General features: G+C 47.5%; 1 protein-coding gene and 1 long non-coding RNA gene across 10 annotated transcripts; one reads left to right on the forward strand and one right to left on the reverse strand.

Moving 5' to 3' along the window:
* Positions 1–1,696: 1,696 nt before the first annotated feature.
* Positions 1,697–26,505, reverse strand: usp8 (ubiquitin specific peptidase 8). 2 transcript variants are annotated; one of them, XR_008108816.1, is made up of 11 exons: positions 26,208–26,505; positions 23,134–23,631; positions 13,938–14,012; positions 13,389–13,687; positions 12,555–12,776; positions 11,719–11,929; positions 10,684–10,920; positions 8,432–8,574; positions 8,012–8,144; positions 2,736–3,598; positions 1,697–2,703 (listed from the first exon to the last, which is right to left on the reverse strand). XR_008108816.1 is itself a non-coding variant. In XM_052505062.1 (10 exons), the coding sequence occupies exons 1-10, from the start codon at positions 26,337–26,339 to the stop codon at positions 3,440–3,442; spliced, it is 2,109 nt and encodes a 702-aa protein (XP_052361022.1). In that variant the 5' UTR covers positions 26,340–26,505; the 3' UTR covers positions 1,697–3,439. The 2 variants fall into 2 exon arrangements, 1 of the variants encoding a protein (XP_052361022.1); XM_052505062.1 differs by having other exon boundaries at positions 1,697–3,598.
* Positions 18,458–19,893, forward strand: LOC127921371 (uncharacterized). Of its 8 annotated transcripts, none has more exons than XR_008108817.1 (4): positions 18,507–18,546; positions 18,663–18,755; positions 18,838–19,085; positions 19,117–19,893. It is a non-coding gene; the product is annotated as an uncharacterized LOC127921371 (long non-coding RNA). The 8 variants fall into 8 exon arrangements; XR_008108824.1 differs by having other exon boundaries at positions 18,694–18,755; XR_008108821.1 differs by lacking the exon at positions 18,663–18,755 and having other exon boundaries at positions 18,458–18,546.
* Positions 26,506–27,186: the final 681 nt, after the last annotated feature.

Genomic DNA, 27,186 nt, shown 5'->3' on the forward strand with positions numbered 1-27,186 from the left:
ATCCTTTATCAAATAGTTAAGTCCTCAATCATGCCAGCTGCTTCTCTCAAAAAGGAGAAAATAAAAGGATCATTGGTGAGTTTAAATAGAAGAGGAGAATCCCCCTCGGCACCATGTCCGTGTACAATGTGTTTAGTGTTTCATGTGTAACATCAGGAGAAAGCTGTTAGTATTACTGTATGTACAGATAAGTCACTCTACCTAACTAAACGTCCATATACAATGCATTCAGAAAGTACTCAGACCCCTTTCCTTATTCCACACTGTCACAGTACAGCCTTATTCTAAAATGGATTAAAACAGCAATCTACACACAATACTGTTAAGGGATTTTTTTTTATCAATAATGACTAAATTATGTATACATTACAATCAGAACTATGACTAACCAGAATACTATTATGTTACTGTATGGATGTATGAATCTTATTATAATATACTGAATATAATGTGTGTAATTATATTCAAGAATTAGAACAAAGACTGTCTGTTCCTTGGTAGAAACGAATGAACTTATCGTCAGACTGGCTAGAATGCTTATCTACACAGGGAGAGGAGAGACCTTGGGCTGGTAGTAGATTATCTAACAGGTGGTGGACGATGTGGGAAGGCTTGTGAACTATACTGCCGTTGTATCGGAGTGGAGGAAGGACAGTTTAAAACCTATGACGTCATGTTTTAGTTTATAACCTGTTGTAAAATTGTACCATGATCAGTATTCTCGAGAATAAACGCTATTGATTGATTTTGAGACTGGCCTCTGTCCATTTTATGCAAATAAGTATCATTAAAATTTGAGTGTTTAATTTGACTTGGTTAATAAACATATAGGAATCCAATTCCTTTAACAAATACGCTATTAGAACAAAGAAAAAACTGGTTTTTAGAAATTTTGGCAAATTTATTACAAAAAAAAAAAAAAAACTTTATTTAGGGGACCAAGAACCCAATGGGCACAGAGCTCTGGAGTTCCTCTGTGGAAATGGGAGAACCTTCCAGAAGGACAACCATCTCTGTAGCACACCACCAATCAGGCCTTTATGGTAGAGTGGCCAGACGGAAGCCACTCCTCAGTAAAAGACACGGCAGTCCTCTTGGAGTTTGCCAACAGACACCTAAAGACTCTCAGACCATGAGAAACAAGATTCTCTGGTTTGATGAAACCACGATTGCGGTCTTTGGCCTGAATGCCAAGCGTCACGTCTGGACGAAACCTGGCACAATCCTGGTGGTGGCAGCATCATGCTGTGGGGATGTTTTTCAGCGGCAGGGACTGGGAGACTAGTCAGGATCAATGCAAACATGAACGTGGCAAAGTACAGAGAGATCCTTAATGAAAACCTGTTCCAGAGCACTCAGGACCTCAGACTGGGGGCAAAGGTTCACCTTCCAACAGGACAACGACCCTAAGTACACAGCGAAGACAACGCATTAGTGGCATTCGGACATGTCTCTAAATGTCCTTGAGTGGCCCAGCCAGAGCCTGGACTTGAATCTGATTGAACATCTCTGGAGAGACCTGAAAATAACTGTGCAGCAACGCTCCCCACCCAACCTGACAGAACCTGAGAGGAGAAGAATGGGAGAAACTCCCCAAATACAGGTGTGCCAAGCTTGTAGTGTCATACCCAAGAAGACTCGAGGCTGTAATCGCTGCCAAAGGTGTTTTAACTAATTACTGAGTAAAGGGTCTGAATACTTATGTAAATACTTATTTATTTTGAATAAATTAGCAAACATTTACAAAAACCTGTTTTTGCTTTGTCATTATGGGTTATTGTGATGTCATTATGGGTTATTGTGATGTCATTATGGGTTATTGTGATGTCATTATGGGTTATTGTGATGTCATTATGGGGTATTGTGATGTCATTATGGGTTATTGTGATGTCATTATAGGGTATTGTGATGTCATTATGGGTTATTGTGATGTCATTATGGGTTATTGTGTGTAGATTAATGAGGAGAAAAAACAATTCAATACATTGGCTGTAACGTAATAAAATGTGGAAAAAGTCAAGGGGTCTGAAAACTTTTCGAAGGCCGTGTACGTCACACTAAACGTCCCTGAACGTCACACTAAACGTCCCTGTACGTCACACTAAACGTCCCTGTACGTCACACTAAACGTCCCTGTACGTCACACTAAACGTCCCTGTACGTCAGTCTTCTTAACTAAACGTCAGCCTTCCTAACTAAACGTCAGTCTTCCTAACTAAACGTCCCTATACTCTTCACTAGAAGATTCACAGTACATGGAAGCTTAAATAAGGTCTGTGTATCAGGTCTGTGTATCAGGTCTGTGTATCAGGTCTGTGTATACGAACAAAAGTCTGTCCACTCCACACAGATTCAACTGAAACCCAGAACTAGCAGAATGACAACGTTGCTGTGTTAAGAACAGGGTTTTAAGCTGAGGTGATTAGAACAGGGAACCCTCTCCCTGCTCTCTGGTTTAATATGAATAGACGTTGTGTTTTAACAGCTGTTGAGTCCTCTATGAGTTGAAGCATCGGAGTGCCTGCGTCTCTCCCTTTCCTGCACACACCCAGTCACTAACCCACCCTTCTACCACACTAGTGTGTCCCTGTCTTTCCACCCACCCAGTCACTAACCCACCCTTCTACCATGCTACAGTGTGTCCCTCTCTTTCCACACATCCACATTTCAACCTGTCAGTTCAGTCTACCAAAACCACCAAACCTAACCAGTTCAGTCTACCAAAACCACCAAACCTAGCCAGTTCAGTTATCCAACACCTACAAACCTTGCATGGACATACTTGTGAACTTCTGCTTAGACCATGATTTTCCTCCTTAAAAATAAATCACTTTGACAATGTATGAATAACAAACATGTTATAATATAATCCTCCTACGTTTGTAATTGAAAAGTACATGGATGTGTGTTAAATGGATAAGAAACAACACAGAACTTCATCATATATGCGAAAACCGTAATTTTTTTTATGATGCCACTTGCCTAGTCAAGGAAGCATCATGCAAAACAGATCTTGGGGAAACTCCACTCAGACCAATCAGTTGGAAGCCAATTTACCTCATGAACAAATGTGATTGGATGGTGGCTCTAAGTTATCTGATAGGTTGATTTGTTTATTCGGATATAATCATCTACTTAGCTGGCCTTCCTCAGCGTGGTGGCTAATTAGCGTTGTGGCTAATTTGGCCAAGTTGGCCTGAGAGAAACAGATAGCAGCCATTTTAGACTAATGGTTTAAACCATGCTCTAAGCAAAAGTTCACAAGTATGGCCCCTGGCAGTTCAGTTCAGTTAACAAAAACATGGCCAGTTCAGTTCCTTTCTCCCCCACAGCAGAGGAAGCTGAGTCAAAGCAGCTTGCATGTTAGCTAGCTTTTATGTAGCCTTTATGTAGCCTTTATGTCGCCTCATAGCTCCTGGCAGTGTTGCAGCTCTGACTCTCACAGAGAGGAGAAGAAGAAGATGTACGCTGCGGAGGACTTGACGGTGGAGGTGGAGATTTCGGAGACCTCGTGGTCGTCAAACTTGTACCAGCGCTGTTTCATGGCGTTCTTACAGTAGGCTGTGTAGTGACCCCCATCCAGACCTCCATAATGGTTCTGTTACAGAGGGGAAGGACACAGGGTTAACGTCCTGTTTACACACACACACACACACACACACACACACACACACACACACACACACACACACACCTCCTGAGTCAAGGGTTTTTATTTATGTTTACTATGTGCTACATTGTAGAATAATAGTGAAGACATCAAAACTATGAAATAACACATAGAATCATGTAGTAACCAAAAAAAAAAGAGTTAAACAAACCACAATATATTTTCTATTTGATATTCTTCAAAGTAGTCACCCTTTGCCTTGATAACAGCTTTGCACAGTCTTAGCATTCTCTCAACCAGCTTCATGAGGTAGTCACCTGGAATGCATTTCAATTAACAGGTGTGCCTTGTTAAAAGTTAATTTGTGGAATTTCTTTCCTTCTTAATGCGTTTGAGCCAAACAGTTGTGTTGTGGCAAGTTAGGGGTGGTATACAGAAGGTAGCTCTAATTGGTAAAATACCAAGTCCATATTATGGCAAGAACAGCTCAAATAAGCAAAGAGAAACAACAGTCCATCAAGACATGAATGTCAGTCGATACGGCAAATTTCAAGAACTTTGACAGTTTCTTCAAGTGCAGTCGCAAAAACCCTCAAGCGCTATGATGAAACTGGCTCTCATGAGGACCGCCACAGGAACGGAAGACCCTTCCTTAGAGTTACCAGCCTCAGATTGCAGCCCAAATAAATGCTCCACAGAGTTCAAGTAACAGACATCTCAACATCAACTGTTCAGAGGAGAGTACATGAATCAAGCCTTCATGGCTTTGCCGCAAAGAAACCACTACTAAAAGGACACCAATAAGAGACTTGCTTTGGCCAAGAAACACGAGCAATGGACATTAGACCTGTGGAAATCTGTCCTTTGGAAATGTGAGATTTTTGGTTCCAACCGCCATGTCTTTGTGGGACGCAGAGTAGGTGAACGGATGATCTCCACATGTGTGGTTCCCACCGTGAAGCATGGAGGAGATGGTGTGATGGTACTTTGCTGGTGACACAGTGATTTATTTAGAATTCAAGGCACACTTAACCAGCATGGCTACCACGTCATTCTGCAGTGATACGCCATCCCATCCGATTAGCGCTTAGTGAGACTATCTTTTGTTTTTCAACAGGACAATGACCCAACACACCTCCAGGCTGTGTAAGGGCTATTTGACCAAGAAGGGGAGTGATGAGGTGCTGCCTAATATGACCTGGACTCCACAATCACCCGACCTCAACCCAATTGAGATGGTTTGGGATGAGTTTGACTGCAGAGTGAAGGAAAAGCAGCCAACAACTGCTCAGCATATGTGGGAACTCCTTCGAGACTGTTGGAAAATCATTCCTTATGAAGCTGGTTGAGAGAATGTAAAGAGTGTGCAAAACTGTCATCAAGGCAAAGGGTGGCTACTTTGAAGAATCTCAAATGTATTTAGATTTGTTTAACACTTTTTTGGGTTACTACATGATTCCATATGTGTCATTTCATAGTGTTGATGTCTTCACTATTATTCTACAATGTAGAAAATGGTAAAAAATAAAGAAAAACCCTTGAATGAGTAGGTGTGTCCAAACTTTTGACTGGTACTGTATATACACAGACATACACAAATACATACAAAACAGATATCACAAAACATTGAGATAATAAATCTGACAACTCCTTCAGACCTGGCGAAGGACAACTCCTTCAGACCTGGCGAAGGACAACTCCTCCAGACCTGGCGAAGGACAACTCCTCCAGACCTGGCGAAGGACAACTCCTCCAGACCTGGCGAAGGACAACTCCTCCAGACCTGGCGAAGGACAACTCCTCCAGACCTGGCGAAGGACAACTCCTCCAGACCTGGCGAAGGACAACTCCTCCAGACCTGGCGAAGGACAACTCCTCCAGACCTGGCGAAGGACAACTCCTCCAGACCTGGCGAAGGACAACTCCTCCAGACCTGGCGAAGGACAACTCCTCCAGACCTGGCGAAGGACAACTCCTCCAGACCTGGCGAAGGACAACTCCTCCAGACCTGGCGAAGGACAACTCCTTCAGACCTCCTTCAGACCTGGCAGACCTGGCGAAGGACAACTCCTCCAGACCTGGCAAAGGACAACTCCTTCAGACCTGGCGAAGGACAACTCCTTCAGACCTGGCGAAGGACAACTCCTTCAGACCTGGCGAAGGACAACTCCTTCAGACCTGGCGAAGGACAACTCCTCCAGACCTGGCAAAGGACAACTCCTCAGACCTGGCGAAGGACAACTCCTTCAGACCTGGCGAAGGACAACTCCTTCAGACCTGGCGAAGGACAACTCCTTCAGACCTGGCGAAGGACAACTCCTTCAGACCTGGCGAAGGACAACTCCTCCAGACCTGGCGAAGGACAACTCCTCCAGACCTGGCGAAGGACAACTCCTTCAGACCTGGCGAAGGACAACTCCTTCAGACCTGGCGAAGGACAACTCCTTCAGACCTGGCGAAGGACAACTCCTTCAGACCTGGCGAAGGACAACTCCTTCAGACCTGGCGAAGGACAACTCCTTCAGACCTGGCGAAGGACAACTCCTTCAGACCTGGCGAAGGACAACTCCTTCAGACCTGGCGAAGGACAACTCCTTCAGACCTGGCGAAGGACAACTCCTTCAGACCTGGCGAAGGACAACTCCTCCAGACCTGGTGAAGGACATGTCCAATCCTTTCAAAGCTTGGAGTTTGGGGACTTTTTCCATTGGATCCATTGTAATAAGTCAAGCACTGATGAATTGTGTGTCATTAATATACACTACATGAACAAAAGTATGTGGACATCTGCTCTTCAAACATCTCATTACAAAATCATAGGCGTTAATATGGAGTTGGTCCCCCCTTTTGCTGCTATTACAGCCTCCACTCTTCCGGGAAGACTTTCCACTAGATGTTGGAACATTCCTGCGGGGGACTTGCTTCCATTCAACCTCGATAGCATTAGTGAGGTTGTGCACTGTTGGGCGATTAGGCCTGGCTCACATTAGGCGTTCCAATTCATCCCAAAGGTGTTCGATGAGGTTGAGGTCAGGGCTCTGTGCAGGCCAGTCAAGTACTTCCACACAGATCTTGACAAACCATTTCTGTATGATCCTCACTTTGTGCAAGGGGGCATTGTCATGCTGAAACAGGAAAGGGCCTTCCCCAAACTGTTGCCACAAACTTGGAAGCACAGTCTCTAGTCTAGAACGTCATTGTATGCTGTAGCGTTAAGATTTCCCTTCACTGGAACTAAGGGGCCTGAACCATGAAAAACAGGCCCAGACCATTATTTCTCCTTCACCAAACTTTACAGTTGGCACCATGCATTCGGGCAGGTAGGGTTCTCCTGGCATCCCCTAAACCCAGATTCGACCGTCGGACTGCCAGATGGTGAAGCGTGATCACTCCAGAGAACGAGTTTCCACTGCTCCAGAGTCCATTGGCGGCGAGCTTTACACCACTCCAGCCGACGCTTGGCATTACCCACTGTGATCTGAGGCTTGTGTGCGGCTGCTCGGCCATGGAAACCCATTTCATGAATCTCCTGACGAACAGTTCTTGTGCCGACGTTGCTTCCAGAGGCAGTTTGGAACAAGGTATTGAGTGTTGCAACCGAGAACAGACGATTTTTACTCGCTTCAGCACTTGGTGGTCCCATTCTGTGAGCTTGTGACCTACCACTTCGCAGCTGAGCCGTTGTTGCTCCTAGACGTTTCCACTTCACAATAACAGCACTTACGGTTGGACCGGGACAGCTCTATTAGGGCAGTGATTTGACGAACTGACTTGTTGGAAAGGTGGCATCCTATGACGGTGCCACGTTGAAAGTCACTGACCTCTTCAGGATGGCCAGTCTACCGCCAATGTTTGTCTATGGAGATTGCGTGGCTGTGTGCTCGATTTTATACACCCGTCAGCAACGAGTGTGGCTGAAATAGCACAATCCACCAATCTGAAGGGGTGTTCACGTACTTTAGTATATATAGCGCATGTAATTTACCCAAAAGGCAGTAGTTGATGGGGGGCATACATTTTGGTATTTATTTTATCTTTATTTAACCAGGCAAGTCAGTTAAGAACAAATTCTTATTTTCAATGACGGCCTAGGACAGTGGGTTAACTGCCTGTTCAGGGGCAGAACGACAGATTTGGTACCTTGTCAGCTCGGGGGTTTGAACTTGCAACCTTCCGGTTACTAGTCCAACGCTCTAACCACTAGGCTACCTGCTGGTTACTAGTCCAACTCTCTAATCACTAGTCTACCCTCTCGCCCCATGAGTGGCCACCGGGGTAATGGAACAACCCCCTGTCGTTACAAGACCCATGCTCTACCAACCGAGCCACACGGGACCAGAAGACGGCACAGTAAAGTATTTGACCAGCAGTGTCTCCAGGCGGGTGCTGTACAGTACTCACAGACACTCCAAACAGGTTGTATCTCTTGAGGCCGAGTCTGGGTCCGATGACATACTGACTGAGGTCCAGGTTCTCCAGAGGGAAGTCTACTGTGGTCTGCAGCTTCTGCTTCCAACGGCCCTCGTACGAGAACCTACAACAGACGGCAGTACTGGGGTTAATACACACTGTTATCGGTGTGTGTGTGTGTGTGTGTGTCTCGGTCATGTGTGTGGTCAGTAGGTACCGTTTAAGGTGAACCAGTATGATGGGCGGAACCTTCCAGATCTCCACTGTTATCGGTGTGTGGTCAGTAGGTACCGTTTAAGGTGAACCAGTATGATGGGCGGAACCTTCCAGATCTCCACTGTTATCGGTGTGTGTGTGTGTGAGTGTGAGTGTGAGTGTGTGTGTGTGTGTGTGTGTGTGGTCAGTAGGTACCGTTTAAGGTGAACCAGTATGATGGGCGGAACCTTCCAGATCTCCAGTTTCTTGACGGAGTCTCTGAGAGCTTTACAGTGTCGACAGAACACCTTGTTCTGGTCGGTCATCTTCTCCTCCTTAGAAAACAACTTCAGACAGTCCTTGAACACACAGTAGGACATGGTTAGATTAGACAGTCCTGGAACACACAGTAGGACATGGTTAGATTAGACAGCTTCAGGACAGTAGGACATGGTTAGATTAGACAGTCCTGGAACACACAGTAGGACATGGTTAGATTAGACAGTCCTGGAACACACAGTAGGACATGGTTAGATTAGACAGTCCTGGAACACACAGTAGGACATGGTTAGATTAGACAGTCCTGGAACACACAGTAGGACATGGTTAGATTAGACAGTCCTGGAACACACAGTAGGACATGGTTAGATTAGACAGTACTGGAACACACAGTAGGACATGGTTAGATTAGACAGTCCTGGAACACACAGTAGGACATGGTTAGATTAGACAGTCCTGGAACACACAGTAGGACATGGTTAGATTAGACAGTACTGGAACACACAGTAGGACATGGTTAGATTAGACAGTCCTGGAACACACAGTAGGACATGGTTAGATTAGACAGTCCTGGAACACACAGTAGGACATGGTTAGATTAGACAGTCCTGGAACACACAGTAGGACATGGTTAGATTAGACAGCTTCAGGACAGTAGGACATGGTTAGATTAGACAGTCCTGGAACAGGACAGTAGGACATGGTTAGATTAGACAGCTTCAGGACAGTAGGACATGGTTAGATTAGACAGCTTCAGGACAGTAGGACATGGTTAGATTAGACAGCTTCAGGACAGTAGGACATGGTTAGATTAGACAGCTTCAGGACAGTAGGACATGGTTAGATTAGACAGCTTCAGGACAGTAGGACATGGTTAGATTAGACAGCTTCAGGACAGTAGGACATGGTTAGATTAGACAGTCCTGGAACACACAGTAGGACATGGTTAGATTAGACAGTCCTGGAACACACAGTAGGACATGGTTAGATTAGACAGTCCTGGACTACAAGTCAGACAGTAGGACATGGTTAGATTAGACAGCTTTGGTGGGACAGTAGGACATGGTGCAGAATAACCAGGGCTTTACCCTGATGGGGATATGAACTGGGTTAGATTAGATCTTCCTAGAAGTCAGAAAGGACATGGCAGAATAACCAGGGCTTTACCCTAGGATGGGGATTATGAACTGGGTTCTAATCTTCCTAGACATGGTCAGAAAGATGCAGAATAACCAGGGCATTTACCCTGATGGGGATATGAACATGGTTCTAATCTTCCTAGAAGTCAGAAAGATGCAGAATAACCAGGGCTTTACCCTGATGGGGATTATGAACTGGGTAGGACATCTTCCTAGAAGTCAGAAAGATGCAGAATAGACAGGGCTTTACCCTAGGACATGGGGAAATGAACTGGACATTCTAGGACTTCCTAGGAATGGTCAGAAAGAGTCCAGAATAACCAGGGCATTTACCCTGATGGGGAAATGAACTGGTTCTAATCTTCCTGGAACACAAGTCAGAAAGATGCAGAATAACCAGGGCTTTACCCTGATGGGGAAATGAACTGGGTTCTAATCTTCCTAGATTAAGTCAGAAAGATGCAGAATAACCAGGGCTTTACCCTGATGGGGATATGAACTGGGTTCTAATCTTCCTAGAAGTCAGAAAGATGCAGAATAACCAGGGCTTTACCCTGATGGGGAAATGAACTGGGTTCTAATCTTCCTAGAAGTCAGAAAGATGCAGAATAACCAGGGCTTTACCCTGATGGGGAAATGAACTGGGTTCTAATCTTCCTACAAGTCAGAAAGATGCACAGGGGGACATGTCAAAACACTGTGGCACTTCAGCTCCTTTTTATTCATATAACAATATATATATATATTGTTATATATATTTTTTACATCTTTTATTTTAATTGTATTTTTTAATTTAACATTTAAAAAAAAAATCCTGTCACATCTGTGAATGCGGAATGTGTTTTTGTTGGTTGATTGAAAAACAAGAAGACTTAATAAAACTTTACATTTAAAAATATAAATATATTTATTGAATTTTCCATATGGGCCCTTAATTTAATACAACAGGCTTATAAAATGCTATATTTCTGACCAATTTCTACTTAAAATATCAGAAAAGGGTATTGATTTAGAAGAGCCGTATGTGTAAACACACAGGCGTTGTCTTACCTGCAGGGAACACTTGTTGGTGGAGGCCAGAGGCAGGGTCAGGTACATAAAGGTCTCGAAGGTGCGGGACTTCCTGTGGCAGGTGAGACACTGAACTGTGCTCTTAAACTGACCCTGGAACAGCGCTACGATGACAGACTCGTTGAGCAGCTTGTGTTTGGTCCAGGCCTGGTCAGCAGCCCGCTGGTCGTCCAGATCGTCATTCTCCTCCTCTATGTAACCCTTACGGTTAGCAGCCTTCAGAGAGAGACAGAGGACAGGTCATACAACATGGACAGAGAGACAGAGGACAGGTCAATACAATATGGACAGACACCATCCCCACACCATCTCCTCTCCTCTCTCCCCACACCATCTCCTCTCCTCTCTCCCCACACCATCTCCTCTCCTCTCTCCCCACACCATCTCCTCTCCCTCTCCCCACACCATCTCCTCTCCTCTCTCCCCACACCATCTCCTCTCCTCTCTCCCCACACCATCTCCTCTCCTCTCCTCCCACACCATCTCCTCTCCTCTCTCCCACACCATCTCCTCTCCTCTCCCCACACCATCTCCTCTCCTCTCTCCCCACACCATCTCCTCTCCTCTCTCCCCACACCATCTCCTCTCCTCTCTCCCCACACCATCTCCTCTCCTCCCACACCATCTCCTCCTCTCACCTCTCCCCCACCATCTCTCTCACCCTCTCCTCTCCCTCTCCCCACCATCTCCCTCTCTCCCACACCACCTCACACCATCTCCTCTCTCCCCACACCATCTCCTCTCCTCCCACACCACCATCTCCTCCTCTCCCACACCATCTCCTCTCTCTCTCCCCACACCATCTCCTCTCCTCTCTCCCCACACCATCTCCTCTCCTCTCTCCCCACACCATCTCCTCTCCTCTCTCCCCACACCATCTCCTCTCCTCTCTCCCCACACCATCTCCTCTCCTCTCTCCCCACACCATCTCCTCAATACAACTCTAGGTAATGTTCACACTATTTTCCTTGTTAATTAATGACTTTTCTCCTGTCCGCTCTCCGGTCTCCCTACCTTGTTGAGGTCCTCGTGGAGTCCGTCCATAAGGAAGAGCAGCAGCTCCTGGGAGTCCTGTTGTTCCTGGCCAGAGAAGGATTCATTGATCTTCCCTATAGTGACCTTAAAGTCACGGGGGCTGATACACTTATACAGGCCTGACCACAGAGCCTTCATGATCACACCAAACTCCTCTGCCACCTCGCCTCGGTGACCCAGGATATTTGCCCTGTCAGGGGGGGAGACACAGAGAGACACAGAGAGAGAGAGAGCGCAAGAGACAGAGACAGACATAGAGAGGGAGGAAGAGAGAGAGGTAAGGAGAGAGACAGAGGGAAGGAGAGAGAGGCAGAGAGAGAGAGAGGCAGAGAGAGAGAGAGGCAGAGAGAGAGAGAGCGAGAGAGACAGAGAGAGAGAGAGTTAGCTGTATATGTATGATTCTCTTATCTTGGTAGTAATTCTTGTTGAAGTTTTATTACTACATTATCATTACCACTACATGACTGACCTGTTGATATCCTCCTGATAGAGGTTCTTGTTGAAGTAGTCGACCATGGCCGGGGTTACATTATAAACCACTACATTATCATTGCTACATTATCATTACCATTACATGACTGACCTGTTGATATCCTCCTGATAGAGGTTCTTGTTGAAGTAGTCGACCATGGCCGGGGTGTTACATTATAAACCACTACATTATCATTACTACATTATCATTACCACTACATGACTGACCTGTTGATATCCTCCTGATAGAGGTTCTTGTTGAAGTAGTCGACCATGGCCGGGGTGTTACATTATAAACCACTACATTATCATTACTACATTATCATTACCACTACATGACTGACCTGTTGATATCCTCCTGATAGAGGTTCTTGTTGAAGTAGTCGACCATGGCCGGGGTGTTGCAGAGACACTGCAGGATGGAGTTCATGTAGCAGGTGTTACCGAGGTTACGCAGGCCGGTGAGTGAGGCGCCCAGACCGCCGAACACAGGGTTCAGGTTGCGGATCTTAGCCGCGGATGGACGGGCGATCTCCACCTTGGTGTAGACGCTAGCAGTGGACGGTCTGGGGGACGGACGGCAGTGACGAGTTACATACAGTACCGTCAAATAAACATTACAAAACGGCTTCTGTGACCTTCATCAACTTTCATACAGAAATGTGGATTAAATACTTATGGAGACTCAAACCTTTTAAATCAAGTTTTGTCATAATCCAATAGTATATATTTGTTTAATCATATCCATGAATCCAAAATGATCTTGAAACATTTAAATGCAATTTAGTCCAAGGGTTGATTTTAACCCAAGACTCAGATTAAGTTTTAGTCGAGGGGTGTATTCATTAGTCGGATTCGGTGTCTGCTGCAAAACATTTTGTAACGGAAACGGTTTCGATTGGACAAATTCCGCAAGGTCCCTCCCAGTTTCGTTCTGTTTCCTCTGTTGGCTTCCGTTTGGTTCCTAGAGTAAAACGGGTAAAAGGTTTCCATTGGAAAAACGTTTCGTAACAGACAAAACGCTTTGCAACGGAATCCAACTAATGAATACACCCCAGGATTTAAAAACATATTTGTCATTGAAAAAGAGCTTTTTAGTCCAGTAGTAGGCTTAATCTGAGTGAGTGAAACGTATATATTGACCAGGCCCATATCCATGTGACGATGATGTCACCTACTTGGTCTCCCTGTTAAAGGTTGGGCGCGTGGCTGCAGTTATAGGGGCGGTAACCTTCTTTAGCCCCTCCTCCCTCAGGTCCTGGCTGATGTCTGGAGAAGAATAGGAACGTTTCAGTTTGGACTGCTCCTGGTCACGTTCCATGGTCTGGTCTGGCTCAGCGGGGCGAGGCTGCTTCTGTTTGGCCGTAGGAGGGGTGGAGGGGGGCGTCTGGGGCACGCTGACCTCAGGGGGGTAGCGGTGCACCCGGTTGGTTGGGGAATGGTAGTAACGGTAGGTACCGGTTACCGTATCCAAGAACTGGTGTAGAGAGGATAGAGAGGAGAGGGGAGAGTTTCTTTCGTTCTCCATTTTCTTTTTCCCAGAACAGATGGTTGTGTGTGAAAACATTCTCCATCGTATTTGCATGTGATGTAGTTAACCATTACACTGATAGAATATGTACACTTCAATGCTTTCCCCCCTTGCTGGCTACTTAGCAGTTCTCTTTAAACATCAAGAAACTAAAAAGTGAAATAGTTTGAGATGTCAGTTTAGTGTTTGTTTTTACCTTCATCCAGCCAACAGGCAGGCCTGGTACACTCCTCCCCATCTCTTCACTTCTGGCTCTGGTTAGGAGCTCCCGCTGTGGGACAACACACACATTACATACGTTACACATACGTTACACACACGTTACACACAGTGTGTAGAGCGCAGCCAATGTAAGGAGAATTCTGACCAGTCAAAAGGGGGACAGCTATCGGTAGTATTTAAATGCCCAGTCAAAAGGGGACAGCTATCGGTAGTATTTAAATGCAGGGACAAAGGGGGACAGCTATCGGTAGTATTTAAATGCAGGGACAAAGGGGGACAGCTATCGGTAGTATTTAAATGCCCAGTCAGCTATCGGTAGTATTTAAATGCAGGGACAAAGGGGGACAGCTATCGGTAGTATTTAAATGCAGGGACAAAGGGGGACAGCTATCGGTAGTATTTAAATGCCCAGTCAAAGGGGGACAGCTATCGGTAGTATTTAAATGCAGGGACAAAGGGGGACAGCTATCGGTAGTATTTAAATGCCCAGTCAAAGGGGGACAGCTATCGGTAGTATTTAAATGCAGGGACAAAGGGGGACAGCTATCGGTAGTATTTAAATGCCCAGTCAAAAGGGGACAGCTATCGGTAGTATTTAAATGCCCAGTCAAAGGGGTACAGCTATCAGTAGTATTTAAATGCAGGGACAAAGGGGGACAGCTATCGGTAGTATTTAAATGCCCAGTCAAAAGGGGACAGCTATCGGTAGTATTTAAATGCCCAGTCAAAGGGGTACAGCTATCAGTAGTATTTAAATGCAGGGACAAAGGGGGACAGCTATCGGTAGTATTTAAATGCAGGGACAAAGGGGGACAGCTATCGGTAGTATTTAAATGCCCAGTCAAAGGGGGACAGCTATCGGTAGTATTTAAATGCAGGGACAAAGGGGGACAGCTATCGGTAGTATTTAAATGCAGGGACAAAGGGGGACAGCTATCGGTAGTATTTAAATGCCCAGTCAAAGGGGGACAGCTATCGGTAGTATTTAAATGCAGGGACAAAGGGGGACAGCTATCGGTAGTATTTAAATGCCCAGTCAAAGGGGGACAGCTATCGGTAGTATTTAAATGCAGGGACAAAGGGGGACAGCTATCGGTAGTATTTAAATGCAGGGACAAAGGGGGACAGCTATCGGTAGTATTTAAATGCAGGGACAAAGGGGGACAGCTATCGGTAGTATTTAAATGCCCAGTCAAAGGGGGGCAGCTATCGGTAGTATTTAAATGCCCAGTCAAAGGGGGACAGCTATCGGTAGTATTTAAATGCAGGGACAAAGGGGGACAGCTATCGGTAGTATTTAAATACCCAGTCAAAGGGGGACAGCTATCGGTAGTATTTAAATGCCCAGTCAAAGGGGGACAGCTATCGGTAGTATTTAAATGCCCAGTCAAAAGGGGGACAGCTATCGGTAGTATTTAAATGCAGGGACAAAGGGGGACAGCTATCGGTAGTATTTAAATGCCCAGGTCAAAGGGGGACAGCTATCGGTAGTATTTAAATGCCCAGTCAAAGGGGGACAGCTATCGGTAGTATTTAAATGCCCAGTCAAAGGGGGACAGCTATCGGTAGTATTTAAATGCCCAGTCAAAAAGGGGGACAGCTATCGGTAGTATTTAAATGCCCAGTCAAAAGGGGGACAGCTATCGGTAGTATTTAAATGCCCAGTCAAAGGGGGACAGCTATCGGTAGTATTTAAATGCCCAGTCAAAAGGGGGACAGCTATCGGTAGTATTTAAATGCCCAGTCAAAAGGGGGACAGCTATCGGTAGTATTTAAATGCCCAGTCAAAAGGGGGACAGCTATCGGTAGTATTTAAATGCCCAGTCAAAAGGGGGACAGCTATCGGTAGTATTTAAATGCCCAGTCAAAAGGGGGACAGCTATCGGTAGTATTTAAATGCCCAGTCAAAAGGGGGACAGCTATCGGTAGTATTTAAATGCCCAGTCAAAAGGGGGACAGCTATCGGTAGTATTTAAATGCCCAGTCAAAGGGGGACAGCTATCGGTAGTATTTAAATGCCCAGTCAAAAGGGGGACAGCTATCGGTAGTATTTAAATGCCCAGTCAAAAGGGGGACAGCTATCGGTAGTATTTAAATGCCCAGTCAAAAGGGGGACAGCTATCGGTAGTATTTAAATGCCCAGTCAAAAGGGGGACAGCTATCGGTAGTATTTAAATGCCCAGTCAAAAGGGGGACAGCTATCGGTAGTATTTAAATGCCCAGTCAAAGGGGGACAGCTATCGGTAGTATTTAAATGCCCAGTCAAAGGGGGACAGCTATCGGTAGTATTTAAATGCCCAGTCAAAGGGGGACAGCTATCGGTAGTATTTAAATGCCCAGTCAAAAGGGGGACAGCTATCGGTAGTATTTAAATGCCCAGTCAAAAGGGGGACAGCTATCGGTAGTATTTAAATGCCCAGTCAAAAGGGGGACAGCTATCGGTAGTATTTAAATGCCCAGTCAAAAGGGGGACAGCTATCGGTAGTATTTAAATGCCCAGTCAAAAGGGGGACAGCTATCGGTAGTATTTAAATGCCCAGTCAAAAGGGGGACAGCTATCGGTAGTATTTAAATGCCCAGTCAAAAGGGGGACAGCTATCGGTAGTATTTAAATGCCCAGTCAAAAGGGGGACAGCTATCGGTAGTATTTAAATGCCCAGTCAAAAGGGGGACAGCTATCGGTAGTATTTAAATGCCCAGTCAAAAGGGGGGACAGCTATCAAAAGGGTAGTATTTAAATGCCCAGTCAAAGGGGGACAGCTATCGGTAGTATTTAAATGCCCAGTCAAAAGGGGGACAGCTATCGGTAGTATTTAAATGCCCAGTCAAAAGGGGGACAGCTATCGGTAGTATTTAAATGCCCAGTCAAAAGGGGGACAGCTATCGGTAGTATTTAAATGCCCAGTCAAAAGGGGGACAGCTATCGGTAGTATTTAAATGCCCAGTCAAAGGGGGACAGCTATCGGTAGTATTTAAATGCCCAGTCAAAAGGGGGACAGCTATCGGTAGTATTTAAATGCCCAGTCAAAAGGGGGACAGCTATCGGTAGTATTTAAATGCCCAGTCAAAAGGGGGACAGCTATCGGTAGTATTTAAATGCCCAGTCAAAAGGGGGACAGCTATCGGTAGTATTTAAATGCCCAGTCAAAAGGGGGACAGCTATCGGTAGTATTTAAATGCCCAGTCAAAAGGGGGACAGCTATCGGTAGTATTTAAATGCAGGGTTCTCCTGTTGCTTCACTGGAACGTTCCCGGCAGGCGATGGTAAAACAAATAAAGAAAATAAAATAAAAATCGCAAACTTGGGGATCAAACGTCCCCATAGCGCCATTTCCAACAGCGGTTGAGACCATGCACCCTGGATGCAGAAACTAACTCCTAAATAAATACTGAAGCTTTTTCTAAAACAACAACATGCCATAATGAGGTGGTGGTTCAGAGTGGTGATTTATATACCTTGGGTATGACATAGTCATCAACTGTTCTATGCTTTAACGTCCCAGGCTGACGACTCCTCTTTACATCACCACTAAGCTTCAGGGCGGAGGGAGCCTGGGGTTTGGGAGGGACACAGCACAGCGCAGCTCACATCATTTCACTGTACAGATTAGCTTTATGGGTATCAGTGAGATTGATGGGCTGTATATTAGGACAGTGGTTCTCCAAATCTCTCCTCAGGAACCCCCCAGGTGTTTCACAAAGGTAACCCTAAACTGATTCACCTGATTCACCAGGTTAAGGGCCTGATGTTTGATTCACCAGGTCAAGGGCCTGATGATTGATTCGCCAGGTCAAGGGCCTGATGATTGATTCGCCAGGTCAAGGGCCTGATGTTTGATTCGCCAGGTCAAGGGCCTGATGATTGATTCACCAGATCAAGGGCCTGATGTTTGATTCACCAGGTCAAGTGCTTGATGATTCGTTGACAAGTTGAATCAGGGTGAGCCATGTTCTGCAGAAACTAACTACAAATAAATGGACTGAAGCAGGGGGTCCCTGAGGAATGAGGTTTGGACCAGCTGTGGGGTCCCCGAGGAGAGGTTTGGACCAGGTTCTGGGGGTGATTGATTTATACCAGGCTGGGGGTCCCTGTTCAAGAGCATGGACCAGCTGACATCCTTTACATCACCACTAAAGGGCGGAAGGGCCTGGGGTTTGGGAGGAGAGGCTCACATCATTTCACTGTACAGATTAGCTTTATGGGGGTCAGTGAGATTGATGGGCTGTAGGACAGTGGCCGGCTGGGGGTCCCCTGAGGTTTCACAAAGGACCCTGGGGGTCACCTGATTCACCAGGTCTTGATGATTCGCCAGGTTAAGGGCCTGATGTTTGAGGTTTCACCAGGTCAAGGGCCTGATGATTGAGCCAGGTTTGGGCCTGGCTGATTTGCCTAGTCAAGAGCATGATGACATTCACCTAATCAAGGGCCTGATGATTGATTCACCAGGTGGGATGATTCATCCTGGGGGTTGAATCAGGGGGCCAGGAGAGGTTTGGACTGGCTGGGGGTCCCTGAGGAGAGGTTTGGACCAGCTGGGGTCCCCGAGGAGAGGTTTGGACCGGCTGGGGGTCCCCGAGGAGAGGTTTGGACCGGCTGGGGGTCCCGAGGAGAGGTTTGGACCAGCTGGGGGTCCCTGAGGAGAGGTTTGGACCGGCTGGGGGTCCGGAGGAGAGGTTTGGACCGGCTGCCTGAGGAGAGGTTTGGACCGGCTGGGGGTCCCTGAGGAGAGGTTTGGACCGGCTGGGGGTCCCAGAGGAGAGGTTTGGACCGGCTGGGGGTCCCTGAGGAGAGGTTTGGACCGGCTGGGGGTCCCGAGGAGAGGTTTGGACCTGGGGTCCCTGGGGGTGGACCGGCTGGGGGTCCCTGAGGAGAGGTTTGGACCGGCTGGGGGTCCCTGAGGAGAGGTTTGGACCGGCTGGGGGTCCCTGAGGAGAGGTTTGGACCGGCTGGGGGTCCCTGAGGAGAGGTTTGGACCGGCTGGGGGTCCCTGAGGAGAGGTTTGGACCGGCTGGGGGTCCCTGAGGAGAGGTTTGGACCGGCTGGGGGTCCCTGAGGAGAGGTTTGGACCGGCTGGGGGTCCCTGAGGAGAGGTTTGGACCGGCTGGGGGTCCCTGAGGAGAGGTTTGGACCGGCTGGGGGTCCCAGAGGAGAGGTTTGGACCGGCTGGGGGTCCCTGAGGAGAGGTTTGGACCGGCTGGGGGTCCCTGAGGAGAGGTTTGGACCGGCTGGGGGTCCCAGAGGAGAGGTTTGGACCGGCTGGGGGTCCCTGAGGAGAGGTTTGGACCGGCTGGGGGTCCCCGAGGAGAGGTTTGAGAACCACTGTAGTAGGATATGGGTTACACATGGGATGGGCTTATCAGATTTCCGCTGGTCATTGGGGACAGACTACTTACTAACTGGTGGCTAACGGATAGTATCAAATTGTGGATACTATCAGACTGGTGAGATGGATGGATGGGGTTTATATTAAGAGATGGGTTGGCTATGGGATGGGCTTACTGGTGTTGGGCTGAAAAGGTACAGTAGAGACTGGGAGAAACGGTTAGATGCTTAGTGTCTCTTTCAGCATCACAGAAACAGAGACTCACTGCCACAGACATACGGAGAAAGTAGGCTGGCCCTCCTCGAAGTCTCGTCGTTTGATGCATTGCACTCTTTTTGGTTATAAAGCCCTCTAGCATAAACATCCGTCATAATAGACCTCATTGGTAACCTTCAGACGTACAAGTTACCAGACCTGGACTCAGGGATAGCTAACCCTGGAGATCAATCTCCACCGAGTTAGGTCAATCTGCTTTTAGTCTTGTGGCACCGCTCATGTGGAATGATCTCCAAAAGTCCTTAAAGTTGGTGGAGTTGGAAAAATGACTTGTGTCATGCACAAAGTACATGTCCTAACCAACTTGCCAAAACTATAGTTTGTTATTAACAAGACATTTTTGTGGAGTGGTTGAAAAACGAGTTAATGACTCCAACCTAAGTGTATGTAAACTGTACATACTACTGTACATACACAACTGTACATCCCACTTCAACTGTACATACTACTGTACATACACTACTGTTCAACTGTACATACTACTGTACATACTACTGTTTGGAGTCACTTAGAAATGTCCTTTCTGAAAGAATAAAATAACATCACATTGATCAGAAATACAGTGAAGACATTGTTAATGTTGTAAATGACTATTGTAGCTGGAAACGGCTGATTTTTCAAATGGAATATCTACGAACATAGGTGTACAGAGGCCCATTATCAGTAACCATCACTACTGTGTTCCAATGGCACGTTGTGTTAGCTAATCAAAGTTTAGCATTTTAAAAGGCTAATTGATCATTAGAAAACCCCTTTGCAATTATATTAGCACAGCTGAAAATTGTTGTCCTGATTAAAGAAGCAATAAAACTGGCCTTCTTTAGACTAGCTGAGTATCTGGAGCATCAGCATTTGTGGGTTCCATTACAGGCTCAAAATGGCCAGAAACAAAGCAGTTTCTTCTGAAACTCATCAGTCTATTCTTGTTCTGAGAAACGAAGGCTATTCCATGCGAGAAATTGCCAAGAAACTGAAGATCTTGTACAATACTGTGTACTACTCCCTTCACAGAACAGCGCAAACAGTCTCTAACCAGAATAGAAAGAGGAGTGGGAGGCCCCGGTGCACAACAGAGCAAGAGAACATTAGAGTGTCTAGTTTGAGAAACCGACGCCTCACAAGTCCTCAACTGGCAGCTTCATTAAACAGTACCCGCAAAACAACAGTCTCAACGTCAACAGTGACACGGCGACTCCAGGATGCTGGCCAATATCGACACTGTATTTCTTGTTCAATGAACCATAAACAATTAAATTAACATGCACCTGTGGAATGGTCGTTAAGACACTAACAGCTTATAGACGGTAGGCAATTAAGGTCACAGTTATGAAAACTTAGGACACTAAAGTGGCAGGGTCCCTGCTCATCTGCGTGAACGTGCCTTAGGCATGCTGCAAGGAGGCATGAGGACTGCAGATGTGGCCAGGGCAATAAATTGCAATGTCTGTACTCTGAGACACCTAAGACAGCGTTACAGGGAGACAGGACGGAAGGCTGATCCTCCTCGCAGTGGCAGACCACGTGTAACAACACCTACACAGGATCGGTACATCCAAACATCACACCTGCGGGACAGGTACAGGATGGCAACAACAACTGCCCAAGTTACACCAGGAACGCACAATCCCTCCATCAGTGCTCAGACTGTCCGCAATAGGCTGAGAGAGGTTGGACTGAGGGCTTGTTGGCCTGTTGTAAGGCAGGTCCCCACCAGACATCACCGGCAACAACGTCGCCTATGGGCACAAACCCACCGTCGCTGGACCAGACAGGACTGGCAACAACATCGCCTATGGGCACGAACCCACCGTCGCTGGACCAGACAGGACTGGCAACAACGTCGCCTGTGGGCACAAACCCACCGTCGCTGGACCAGACAGGACTGGCAACAACGTCACCTATGGGCACAAACCCACCGTCGCTGGACCAGACAGGACTGGCAAAGAGTGCTCTTCACTGACGAGTTGTGATTTTGTCTCACCAAGGGTGAGCGGATTCGCATTTATTGTTGAAGGTATGAGCATTACACCGAGGCCTGTAGTCTGGAGCAAGATTGATGTACTCTGGAGCAAGATTGATGTACTCTGGAGCGGGATTGATTTGGAGGTGGAGAGTCCGTCATGGTCTGGGGCGGTGTGTCACAGCATCATCGTACTGAGCTTGTCGTCATCGCAGGCAATCTCAACGCTGTGCGTTACAGGGAAGACATCATCCTCCCTCATGTGGTACCCTTCCTGCAGGCTCATTCTAACATAACCCTCCAGCATGACAATGCCACCAGCCATAGTGCTCGTTCTGTGCGTGATTTCCAGCAAGACAGGAATGTCAATGTTCTGCCACGGCCAGCGAAGAGCCCGGATCTCAATACCATTGAGCACGTCTGGGACCTGTTGGATCGGAGGGTGAGGGCTAGGGCCATTCCCCCCAGAAATGTCCGGGAACTTTCACGTCCCTTGGTGGAAGAGTGGGGTAACATCTCACAGCAAGAACTGGCAAATCTGGTGCAGTCCATGAGGAGGAGATGCACTGCAGTACTTAATGCAGCTGGTGGCCACACCACTCCAGAGACTGTTACTTTTGATTTTTACCCCCCCTTTGTTCAGGGAGACATTTTTTCATTTCAGTTTTTGTCTCAGTTGTTGAATCTTGTTATGTTCATACAAATATTTACACAGGTTAAGTTTGCTGAAAATAAACGCAGTTGACAGTGAGAGGACATTTCTTTTTTTGATGAGTTTAGTTGGGTTACAATATTTGGGTAGCAGAAGCCAGAGTGTGTGATTGATGTAATTGATGTGAATATAGATGTGTATAGAGTCATTGTTGTGTATTGATGTGCTTGACAGGTCATCATTGTAAATAAGAATCTGTTCTTTTAATTGACGTACCTGTATAAATAAAGGTGACACACTAACACGGAACCCAAACCAGCTACGTGCGCCATCGTGCGCCATCGTGCATAAATTTATTTTGTCCCCCACACCAAACACGATCACGACACGCAGGTTAAAATATCAAAACAAACTCTGAACCAATTACATTAATTTGGGGACAGGTCGAAAAGTATTAAACATTTATGGCAATTTAGCGTGCACTTGCTAGCTAATTTGTTCTATTTAGCTAGCTTGCTAGTTCATTTGTCCTGGGATATAAACATTGAGTTGTTATTTTTCCTGAAATGCACAAGGTCCTCTACTCCGACAATTAATCCACACATAAAACGGTGAACCAAATTGTTTCTAGTCATCTCTCCTCCTTGCAGTCTTTTTCATCTTTGAACTTATATGGTAATTGGCATCTAAACTTTCATAGTATTACCACAACAACCGGCAACAGTTCATCTTTCAATCACCCACGTGGGTATAATCAATGAGAAGATGGCACGTGGGTACCTGCTTCTATAAACCAACGAGGAGAGGCAGGACTTGCAGGACTGGTGTGAGGAAGATGGTGGAAACTCCCTCCTCCCATTCGTTCACCAAACCAATGCTTTAAATGACATGAGTGAACGCCTTCTATGAGAAGGGTAAAAGAATCAGAACGCAGCCACAGATAGACAGAGACACTGACCTTAATCTCCGTGACGATACGGTTGGGAGCCGGCGAGTCCAGAGAATCACCGTTGGTCGGCGTATCCTCCCTCTGCTCCTTCCCCCTCTTCTCTCGCTCTTCCCTAACCCCGTTCTCCTTCTCCTCCTCTGCCTTGTGTCTCTCCAACCTCTTCCTCTCCTGAGTCCTGTTCTCTTCCTCTTTCCTCCTCTCCATCTCCTCATTTTCCTTCTCCCGGCGTTCCCTCTCTCTCCACTCCTCCTCGGTGCGGCGTTCCTGTTTGCGTTGTTCCTGCTCTCTCCGGGCCTTCTCCATCAGAGCCGCCGTCTCTGTGTGGATCTGACCTCGTTCCTCGTCCGTCAGCGGCACCGCCGGGTCAAAGGCCGGTTTGACCGAGCGGTTGGGTTGGGGTACAGACGGGCCATTCTGGGAGGAGGGGGGCAGGTCCCTGGGGAGGGCATCCAGGGGGGGTTTAGACCCGTCTGAGACTCTGACTGATGGCTTCTTGGTACGGTCGATCTGGGGGAGCGAGGAACGGCAGGGGGGTAACAAACAGGGAGGATTAAGCTTTTAATTAGACATTTTAAGAACAATAAAGCATTTTTTTTTACAGGGACAGTGCACATTAAATCAACGTTTCTGTAAAAGTGCCGGTTTTAGCCAGCCGGCTAATTTTCAACCGCAGTCCCTGGGCAGGTTAGGTGGTGACATTAACACAGTCTTTCTGGACTATTGAGAACTAGGAAAAAGCTGTCAATATCTCATTGTGACGTTCTCTTGAAATATATTTGAAGGGATAGTTGACCCAAATGACAATTGGTTTCCTTTACCCTGTACACCGTCTCAATGTATGAGAACGATCCATGATTTAGTTTACTTTTCCCTGGCACTGTTTTCAAAACGCTATTGGTTTTAGGACTTGTGTCACAAATCCAATGCAAGCCATGGTACCAAACCAATGCAAGCCATGGTACGTAATACATGACCATTTTCCCACATGGGGCGGCAGGGTAGCCTGGTGGTTAGAGTGGAGGGGCGGCAGGGTTGTAGAGGCAGCAAGCCAGTGGTTCACAAATCCAATGCAAGCCATGGTGGACGGCAAGCCTAATGGCAGTGGAGCCATGGTTCCCAATGCAAGCCAGGGTAGTAATACATGACCATTTTCCCACATGGGGCGGCAGGGTAGCCTGGTGGTTAGAGTGGAGGGGCTGGTTAGAGTGGAGGGGCGGCAGGGTAGCCTGGTGGTTAGAGTGGAGGGGCGGCAGGGTAGCCTAGTGGTTAGAGTGGAGGGGCGGCAGGGTAGCCTAGTGGTTAGAGTGGAGGGGCGGCAGGGTAGCCTAGTGGTTAGAGTGGAGGGGCGGCAGGGTAGCCTAGTGGTTAGAGTGGAGGGGCGGCAGGGTAGCCTAGTGGTTAGAGTGGAGGGGCGGCAGGGTAGCCTAGTGGTTAGAGTGGAGGGGCGGCAGGGTAGCCTAGTGGTTAGAGTGGAGGGGCGGCAGGGTAGCCTGGTGGTTAGAGTGGAGGGGCGGCAGGGTAGCCTAGTGGTTAGAGTGGAGGGGCGGCAGGGTAGCCTGGTGGTTAGAGTGGAGGGGCGTAGCAGGGTAGCCTGGTGGTTAGAGTGGAGGGGCGGCAGGGTAGCCTGGTGGTTAGAGGGAGGGGCGGCAGGGTAGCCTAGTGGTTAGAGTGGAGGGGAGGCAGGGTAGCCTAGTGGTTAGAGTGGAGGGGCGGCAGGGTAGCCTAGTGGTTAGAGTGGAGGGGCGGCAGGGTAGCCTAGTGGTTAGAGTGGAGGGGCGGCAGGGTAGCCTAGTGGTTAGAGTGGAGGGGCGGCAGGGTAGCCTAGTGGTTAGAGTGGAGGGGCGGCAGGGTAGCCTAGTGGTTAGAGTGGAGGGGCGGCAGGGTAGCCTAGTGGTTAGAGTGGAGGGGCGGCAGGGTAGCCTAGTGGTTAGAGTGGAGGGGCGGCAGGGTAGCCTAGTGGTTAGAGTGGAGGGGCGGCAGGGTAGCCTAGTGGTTAGAGTGGAGGGGCGGCAGGGTAGCCTAGTGGTTAGAGTGGAGGGGCGGCAGGGTAGCCTAGTGGTTAGAGTAGAGGGGCGGCAGGGTAGCCTAGTGGTTAGAGTGGAGGGGCGGCAGGGTAGCCTAGTGGTTAGAGTGGAGGGGCGGCAGGGTAGCCTAGTGGTTAGAGTGGAGGGGCGGCAGGGTAGCCTAGTGGTTAGAGTGGAGGGGCGGCAGGGTAGCCTAGTGGTTAGTGGAGTGGAGGGCGGGGAGGGTAGCCTAGTGGTTAGAGTGGAGGGGCGGCAGGGTAGCCTAGTGGTTAGAGTGGAGGGGCGGCAGGGTAGCCTAGTGGTTAGAGTGGAGGGGCGGCAGGGTAGCCTAGTGGTTAGAGTGGAGGGGCGGCAGGGTAGCCTAGTGGTTAGAGTGGAGGGCGGCAGGGTAGCCTAGTGGTTAGAGTGGAGGGGCGGCAGGGTAGCCTAGTGGTTAGGTAGAGTGGGAGGGGCGGCAGGGTAGCCTAGTGGTTAGAGCGGGGAGGGGCGGCAGGGTAGCCTAGTGGTTAGAGTGGAGGGGGGCGGCTAGTGGTTAGAGTGGAGGTAGCCTAGTGGTTAGAGTGGAGGGGCGGCAGGTAGCCTAGTGGTTAGAGTGGTTAGAGTGGTTGGAGTGGGGGCGGCAGGTAGCCTAGTGGTTAGTGGTTAGTTAGAGTGGAGGGGCGGCAGGTAGCCTAGTGGTTAGAGTGGAGGGGCGGCAGGGTAGCCTAGTGGTTAGAGTGGAGGGGCGGCAGGGTAGCCTAGTGGTTAGAGTGGAGGGGCGGCAGGGTAGCCTAGTGGTTAGAGCGAAAGGTTGCAAGTTGCAAACCCCGAGCTGACAAGGTACAAATCTGTCGTTTTGCCCCTGAACAAGGCAGTTAATCCACTGTTCCTAGGCCGTCATTGAAAATAAGAATTTGTTCTTAACTGACTTGCCTGGTTAAATAAAGGTTAAATAAATAAATAATGAACCCAATGTCATCTTGTGATTTGGGTAAACTATCCTTTTAATATATTTTAAAAATCTAAATATTTATTGAATGAATGATAAAAACAAACAAATGAATGAGCTCGTGCAGTTACCTGTGGGATGTGCTTGGCTGTCCCTCCAGGCTGGCTGGGGGTCCCTGGACCGGCTCCAGGGTCCTTCTTGCTGTGGTCTACTCCAGGGTGAGTGAACCCTGTGTGGGGTGAGTCTGTGGCGTCAGCCTCCATCCATGTGGAGGGGGTCAGATCCTCCAGGGGGGCACCGTTCACCTGTACACTACCCAGGGAGGCAGGGGGAGCCTGGGGTTCAGGGTCCGGCTCGGGGGGAGGAGGGGTTGGAGGTTTGGGCTCCTCCAGTGACGGGTAGCTGAAGTTCACTGCTCAACAGAAAACATGAACAAGTAATGATACAATAACTCCTATTGAAGTCATGGTTTGACTCTCTAACTGAATCCAGAGGTCTAAACCAAATCACATGTTATTGGTCACACACACATGGTTATCAGATGTTATTGGTCACATACACATGGTTAAGAGATGTTATTGGTCACATACACATGGTTAGCAGATGTTATTGGTCACATACACATGGTTAGCAGATGTTATTGGTCACATACACATGGTTAGCAGATGTTATTGGTCACATACACATGGTTAGCAGATGTTATTGGTCACATACACATGGTTATCAGATGTTATTGGTCACATACACATGGTTATCAGATGTTATTGGTCACATACACATGGTTATCAGATGTTATTGGTCACATACACATGGTTAGCAGATGTTATTGGTCACATACACATGGTTAGCAGATGTTATTGGTCACATACACATGGTTAGCAGATGTTATTGGTCACATACACATGGTTAGCAGATGTTATTGGTCACATACACATGGTTAGCAGATGTTATTGGTCACACACACATGGTTGAGAGATGTTATTGGTCACATACACATGGTTAGCAGATGTTATTGGTCACATACACATGGTTAGCAGATGTTATTGGTCACATACACATGGTTAAGAGATGTTATTGGTCACATACACATGGTTAAGAGATGTTATTGGT

Source organism: Oncorhynchus keta, unplaced genomic scaffold (assembly GCF_023373465.1).
Source record: "Oncorhynchus keta strain PuntledgeMale-10-30-2019 unplaced genomic scaffold, Oket_V2 Un_contig_221_pilon_pilon, whole genome shotgun sequence".
Classification (NCBI taxonomy): Eukaryota; Metazoa; Chordata; class Actinopteri; order Salmoniformes; family Salmonidae; genus Oncorhynchus; species Oncorhynchus keta.